This window comes from Nothobranchius furzeri, chromosome 7 (genome assembly GCF_043380555.1).
Source record: "Nothobranchius furzeri strain GRZ-AD chromosome 7, NfurGRZ-RIMD1, whole genome shotgun sequence".
Classification (NCBI taxonomy): Eukaryota; Metazoa; Chordata; class Actinopteri; order Cyprinodontiformes; family Nothobranchiidae; genus Nothobranchius; species Nothobranchius furzeri.
The window spans coordinates 45,438,216-45,445,924 of record NC_091747.1 but is presented as its reverse complement, the minus strand read 5'-3'; the positions used below and the strand labels follow the sequence as shown (position 1 = coordinate 45,445,924).

Genomic DNA, 7,709 nt, shown 5'->3' with positions numbered 1-7,709 from the left:
AAATATATATATTTTGATATTTAAAATGATTTGCTCCATCTTTAGTGAGTATAATTATTAATAAGTTTTTCATTATAATGCAAGACTAAATATGTCACACAGTCATTAAATATGTTACACAGACTGCAAAACGCCAGCATGTGCAGCATATGTGGAATGAAATATGTTGGCGATATAAAGAGACAGCAGTGGGCGTGCGCCACCATCTTGTTTCAGTGTGTGTGTGGTGCTGTGCCGAGAACGGAGGCAGCGCTCTTCTCTACCTCTGATCTGATGGTGCAGCACCACAGCACAGCAGCAGTGAGTAAGCTATCGTTCGTCAGCTAGCTAACATTTTTATTAGCCCCACCTAGGTGTGCTAAATTTTCCCACAAGTGAACTGGGCTTCAAGTAGAAAAAAACAGACCAAACTGGCAAAAAAAACCTTACATCAGCACTTTTCCTCTTTGTTCAATACTCCCATAATTCACTGTTGCCCAGGTGTGCTACATCTTCCGATAACTGAACTGGGCTTGAACTAATTTAAATCACGCTAAACATTGCAAAAGCAAAGACAAACAAAAAAATAAAATAATCAGGTGCTACTTTTCCCTTTATTCATAACTCTTCACTCGTTTACTGTGCTTCTGCACTCCAATATGGTGGACCCACGAGATGCAGAGAGTCTATAGCAGCTTGAGCGGGGAATGGGTGGGCGTGGCCAGCTCCAGCTAATTTTTTTAAAGTGACAGATCCCTGAAACGACTCATTCTGGAAGGTGCTGAAAATGTCAAAAATGAAAATATTGAAATCGCTTCATGTTAGATGGATTTATTGTCAAAAAAATCCATAAACATATTTGGTATCAACCATAGCACTATTATAACTTAAGAATAAAAATCATAATTTGTCCCCTTTAACCCTCCCACTGCCCTCCCACCCAATAGGACAGTGGGAGGGTTAAATAAATCAAGAGAGGCTAACAGACAGGGACATTATGGGTGTTTAACAGAACGTGAAGAATTTCCATGTTGGGAAAGTGATAAGCCTGAGATTTCTTGATTAGTTCTGAGACGTGATCAAACTTGTAAGCATCAGTTTTTTCCCGTTAAAAAAGGGTTGGGTCTTCGTTTCTGCACGGGAACTCGGCAGAAAGAGGATCATTTCTGCTTCTCTCGCAAAGTTTGAGACAAACACAACGATGGCTGCTGTGCTGCTGTGGCTCTTCAGCCTTGGAGCTTTGCTTTATTCTTCTGGAGCTCAGAAAAATTACGACGATCTGCCCGAAACCTACAGGAAAGGGGTGGATTTGGCCCTGAAGATGGTCAACTCCCTCTCTAGTGTTCAGCATCACTTTCTCTTCTACAAAAGTGTTGAAAAGTCAGCGACCGAGGTACAGTCCTGCATGTGGGCATATGTTTGAATTTATCATGTGTTTGTGACTGTGACTTTTTCAGGGTTATTATGAGAAAAAAATCTTAAAATCAAGCTACAAATCTACACGGATTGGTTGTTTAAAGTGAATAAAAGTCCTTTTGTTCCCACTCAGCCTGGTTTTGATGTGAGCTACATCCTCCACCACTTTCTACTAAGAGCGACCAGGTGCCAGAAAGGAACCGTGGAGACTGCAGGATGCCAGTTCAGAGACGACAGAGTGAGTTTTATCTGACTGACTAAGCTGTGGAATGTGAGGCTGCTGCAACATGTCTGAGCTGGTTTGTTTATGTGCTATCCTGCAGCCTCCAATCGACTGCACAGTCTGTTACAAAACATACAGAGGAGAGATTGAACCAGAGCCCAAGCCGTACGTTCACTGCATCCAGAAACCGGCCCTGACACTGGTTTGTACCAGAAATTGTGATTCCACACATTTATTTAAAGGACAATAGGATATTTTTCCTTCTGTTTTCACATTTCTGGTTTGCAGGGGATGATGAACTCCAGGAGAATGCAATGCAGTGCTGTGGGATGCAACAGCGGGGCCATAACGCTTCTATCATCAATCGGAAATGAATAATAGTCCGTTTACAGATTTGCAAACTTCTCTTTACTCGATTAACAGCTTGTCCTGTTATGTTTGAAATCTACATAATCTTGAACAGTTTAATAAAACAATGATAAAGCTAATGATTTTATATAAATAATAAAAATTTTATGAGCTTTTGTTTTCATACTTGCTTGTTTCATTTGTAAAATGTATTTTAAGCATCTTTTCCTTATTAAAAGTGCATCAGCAGCAGTGTATGATGTGCATTTATTTTACTGCTGATGTTTGCAACATTAATGCTTAAACCCACAAATATCCTAATTTATTTAAGTTTCCTGTAAGTTTCCCTCCAGTACAAGCTTTGCTAAAAATTGTCATTTTTGCATATAATATAAAACAAAACTGCATTGAAAAAATGTTTTCTGGTCATAAATACTAAAAACAACTTAAGTTTTTGCTTACATTTGTGGAGAAAACATAACAGTTCCCAGGGGTTCCAAAAACCTTTAAAATTGCTCCAGCTGCTGGATCAATGCTCCTGCTCACAAAAGGCAGCAATCAGGTGTGGCCACATCTGTAGCATGGTGAGAAGACTTTTAATGGATGGTTTGGTGTCAAGAAGGACTGTAAAGAAGCCACTGGGTTTGTTAGCCAAGGGAAAGGACTCACCCTCAGTTCATCCTCAGAACACACCAGCAAATAAGTAATGGTAACTAAACATCATCCCAGAGGAACTCCTTCCAGCTGTTGACATTTAGGTTTAATGAAGTAATCAAAAAAGTCCTCTAAAATTATGAACTCCTTCTAATTATGCTTAAAGGTACAAATACGTACATTTGTCATGTTTTTACAATAATTTTTGTGAGCCAATAGGTGCTAAAATGATCCTTAACCCTCTGGAGGCAGGCGTTGCAGATTTGCAACATTAAAACCTACCTACCTGGTTGCTCCACATACGTATTTAATGAGCATTTTTTAACTCAGAAGTACCCCTGAAGGACTTAGTTGTTTGTCCTTTTATCAAAACTTATTTAGAGCCTGAAAGGCTTAAGGGGTAATTGAAAATTCTCTCAGCTCCCTCAGCACTTGTGGACTGAATACCGCGTTTGCAACTTGAGCCTCCCTGGACCGGTGACCTGAAGACTTGCAAAGTCACATATCTCACAAGAAGCAGTGATGCTTTGCAGCAATCCATATTTACGCATTAGAACCAGCCGTCAAGTCTTCTGTTTTGGCTGGGAAACTCCCATATTTTTCCCCATTTCCCGCCGCCTTCGTAGTATTATGTTCATTGGAAAAAATCTGCCCCTGCTTCCTCGCTCTCACAAAGATTGGAGCTTAAGAATGTGGTCAACTGGTTTGAACACATGGTTAAAAGGTTTTCTGTCTTTTACGTAAACAAATGTGTAAATAAACCAACTTAGACCTTCTCCAAACACTGATTAGCAAAGACTTTCCCAATTCCCCATAAGGGATCTATTTCTTGTAAATGGAACCTGACAGGGCCAAAAAATGAGGCTTCATTTGGCTGCAAATCACATCTGTCACTCCTCTTTCTACTTGGCTGCTTTTCCCCGCATGTTGACATTTCCAGGACTGGGATTGCACAGCCAAGACTTTGGCAAGTAATTGCTCATTAAAATCCGTCCTGGGAGAACGGCTTCATAAGAAAAGCTTTCACCTAGTATCCTCTGGTTTTACGTAAACAATCCCTGCTGATGATCAGTGGGTTTGGTTTCTGTTGTTTGTTCGGTTCTACACCCATAATAGGACTTGTTTTGGGAGTGAGTGTTGAGCCAAGATACAGAGAGGAGGGTATTCACCTCCTGGACTGGGTTATTTTCCTATAGTTGGAGAAAGATGGCTGCTCGGTTGCTGCTACTGGCTTGTGCTGCTGTTGTGTTGCATGCTGCCAAAGCCCAGGACTCTTACAACGGGCTGCCCGATTCCTTTAAGACAGGAGTGGATTTGGTTTCTGAGCAACTTACATCGAGCAGTAATGTAAAACTGCATTTTCGCTTCTGGAAAACAGTGAACAAATCACAGCATGAGGTAATTGTCCCGTATTTCAAAAGTATGTTTTATTTTTTAAATCAATCTGTGAAAAATGTTCCTATGGCATCATCAGTAGGATTAGATTTTCTGCAGAGGAGCTGAAAAGTTTTACATTATAACAAAAATCCTTCTTAAGTTTTGTTTCAGTTTCCTTGTCTTTGTGCCTTTCTGAGTCATCTTTGTTTTCCCAGCTGCTTTGGATCAAGTGTACTTTGAAACTTCAAAAGTCAACAATTTGTTCTTCCCAAAAGTCAGATAAGGACATTTTGCTGAGATTAAAGAAAAGCAAGCTGTTTTTAAATTCTTTTTCAAACTCAAGAGTATTTCATGCTGAACTTGGAAAAAATGTGATTTTCTATTAACTGGTCTCAAAAGGTTGAAGCAACTAATAAAATCATCAGCAAAAACAGCTCATTGAAAACAGTTAACTACACAGCAGGAGGAGTATCTAGGACTAGCATTCCCTAAATGAATCACCCAAACTTCTCCCTACTCTCTCAAAGGCGGGATTTCGTCAGAAATTCCTCTACCACCATTTCCACCTGAAACCCACCTGGTGTGCTAAAGGAACAGGAGCGTCAAACTCCCAGAGTTGTGCCTTCAGGAATGACAGAGTAAGACATTTTCTAAAAGAGAAAAAAGGACTGTATTTATATTCAGTGAAACATACGTGTGATTTTTCCACAGCCTCTGATGGATTGTGCAGTTTGCTTCAAAATGTCCCCAGAAGGGATTGAATACAATCCCATGCCATATGTTCACTGCATCCAGAGACCAAGACTCACAAAAGTACGTTACTCATTTTCTGTCTTTATGTGTACAAATAAACACAGATTCAGAATTTTGGACAAATTTAAGTTTGGTATTTTACAGTGAATTAAATATTCTATTCTGTCCTGAAGTTTTTAGAGTAAAAAAGAATAATGTGTTGTTTATGTCCTTCTTCCTGTATTGTAAACTATGTTCTTCAGAACATTTCTAAAATAGATAAAAACTGGGGAATATTAAGTGACTCCTAATATTTTGAATACATTCTCAATAAATGAAGTTATATTTAAATAATCAACATCAAATCTAAATGTATAACGTTGTATCTAAATATTAAGCCTCTGACAAAATATATTAAAGTGCATCTAAACATCAAGGTTAAAATCTAATTACACGAAGAAATATATGGATATAAGTTTACTATAATTTTATAGATTTAGAATTGATTCTATCTAAACTTTTAGAATCAAATCTAAATATTTTAAACACATATAAATGTTTAAAATTGATTTAAAAACTTGAAGTCACATCTAAATATTTAGAATCAAATCTGATAATTTAAAGCTACATCTTTGTATATAAAATTATAACATACGTAATACTTAATGTTATATCTAAACTTCCATCCGTACATTCTCTTCCGCTTATCTGGAGTCGGGTCGCGGGGACAACAGCCTAAGTCGAGAGGCCCAAACTTCCCTCTCCCCAGCCACTTGAGTCATCTCTCCCTTTGATTTGATTCTATCTAAACTTTTAGGATCAAATCTAAATATATATTAAAAAACGCACATTTAAATATTTTAAATAAAATCTAAAAACATAAAAATACAGCTAAAAGTTTAAAATGAATTTGAGGTACATGAAGTTAGATCTAAATATTTAGGAATCAAATCTGAATATCTGAAGCTACAAGGAAAATATTTAAAGTCAAAACTAAATTCCTAAAGTTATATCTAAATATTTAGAATCAAATTTAGATAGATAAAGCCAAATTAAAATCTTTACAATCAAACAGAATATTTAAAGTTAAATTAAAATGTTCTTAATCTAATCTAAACATTTAAAAATAATTTAAAATATCTTAAATAAAATCTAAAAACATAAAATTACAGAAACATTTTTAAAATCAAAGGTGAATATGTAAAGCTACATAAAAATATTTAAAACTAATTATATAAAGTTTTAACTAAACCTTCAGAATGAAAATCTAAATATTTAAATATACATTTAACATTTTGAAATAAAATCCAAACATATAATTACATCTAAATGTTTTAAATCTAATCTAAATAAATGAAGCTGCATCCAAATTTTAAAACCTAATACTAAATGTGGTGCTTAATCAACTTCTGACTGGTTTAAAATAGAAGTAAGCTATCAAAATAAAAGCTTTGTGAAGCAAATCCACATTTAATCTTTCAGTGAGATTGAATCTGGTTAACGTCATCAAAACATTTTTATCATTTATTATTTAGATGTAACTTTATGATGTTCAAGATGTTTAGATATAACTTCATAGATGTTTACGTAAATTAAATATGAAATTGAATACACTATGATTTAGATTTATGTTTAAACATTTTGATATAATAATGGTAAGTGCATGGGGTGGGGAAAGGGTGTATTTCAATAGTTTCACATCTGTTTTCATTGTTTAGAGAAGCTAATATTGTAAATGTATTAATTTACAATCAGTGCCTCATATAATTATTCTTAGTTTGGATGATTTCTGACTTTACACCTTAATGTTCTCTCTTTTTTCAGGAGATGATCACTGAACGGACACAACAGTGCAAAAAAGTGAACTACAACACAGGAGGAGCAACCCTTTTGGGCTTGTCTACGGGCTGAAAAGACAGTTCTTAATATTAATCAAGCAGCAAGAGGTCCAGCTAATTCTTCACTTTATCTGCCTTTTCTTTTCTATTAATGTCACTTTTTCCAAGCACAACTGAGTGTATTCAAATAAAATCTGTGCTTTTGACGTATTATATAACTGCAACAATAAACTAGGTCACCGCCTGTATAACTGAGTTGTATAGAAATGACCTATTGGTCCTCACATTGTTTGATGCTATTGATGCAACTTAAATGAAAATTTGAATGCATGTGCACCAGGTTGCTGGCACCAGAACATATTTTATTTTAATCTTCTTTGCCAGAGTATTATTTGCCCTGTTTGATCTTATTTAGAGGCATTCTAGTCCAAGTTAAAAACAAAGCAAAAAAAAAACTCTAGAAATTAAAAAGTACAATATTTTACTGTAATTTACCCAAATTAAAATTAAGGAGCCAATGACCAAAAACTCATGATATTAACATCTAAGATTTTTTTTATGCTTTAAATTCAAAGTATGAGATAAAACATAAAGCAAATGCAGATTTGGGGTCTGATTGTTATTTTAAAGGCAGAGAACTTGAAATGTTTCCTCCATCACTTCATGCCTCTGGATTTGGCAGAGCTCCATAGCTCTTCGGCTTCCTTAAACACCAGGAGTTGGCCGTTGTTGGTCAACTGAAGACGACTTATCTATGATCCCTGTTGGTGGGAGTTGGTCTGGAGGTGCCACACTTGTTGTACATGACCAGGTTACAAGTGTCTGAGGCCCAATGGGCTTCCAGCCGTAGATCACAAAGTTTCCATCATCCTGCAGGAAGAAGCAAAAACAAAAATGTATTATTTTTTTTAATTTTACCAAAAAAATGGACTGGATTGAAGAGGAAAATGTTTATCTGAAAAATGGCCTTCTATTGTCTGTTGTTGGACATGTGAAAGTCAAAAACACTTGAATTTCAGCTGCAGCTTTTCTGTGAGGAGTTAGCGTGATCTCCCCATGCATGTGTGGTTTTTTCCAGATGCTCTGGCTTCCTCTCACAGGCCAAGAAGAAAATTGTAAGTCACTTTAGATGAAAGAATCAG

General features: G+C 36.1%; 2 protein-coding genes across 2 annotated transcripts; both read left to right on the top strand.

Moving 5' to 3' along the window:
• The first annotated feature begins 963 nt into the window (after positions 1–963).
• LOC107382555 (uncharacterized) lies at positions 964–2,221 on the top strand. The gene is made up of 4 exons (XM_015954728.3): positions 964–1,372; positions 1,529–1,633; positions 1,719–1,820; positions 1,907–2,221. The coding sequence occupies exons 1-4, from the start codon at positions 1,181–1,183 to the stop codon at positions 1,994–1,996; spliced, it is 489 nt and encodes a 162-aa protein (XP_015810214.3). The 5' UTR covers positions 964–1,180; the 3' UTR covers positions 1,997–2,221.
• Positions 2,222–3,751: 1,530 nt separating this feature from the next.
• On the top strand, positions 3,752–6,815 carry LOC107382553 (uncharacterized). The gene is made up of 4 exons (XM_015954727.3): positions 3,752–4,018; positions 4,525–4,635; positions 4,709–4,810; positions 6,554–6,815. Exons 1-4 carry the CDS (start codon positions 3,827–3,829, stop codon positions 6,638–6,640), a joined length of 492 nt encoding a protein of 163 aa, XP_015810213.3. The 5' UTR covers positions 3,752–3,826; the 3' UTR covers positions 6,641–6,815.
• The last annotated feature ends 894 nt before the right edge of the window (positions 6,816–7,709 follow it).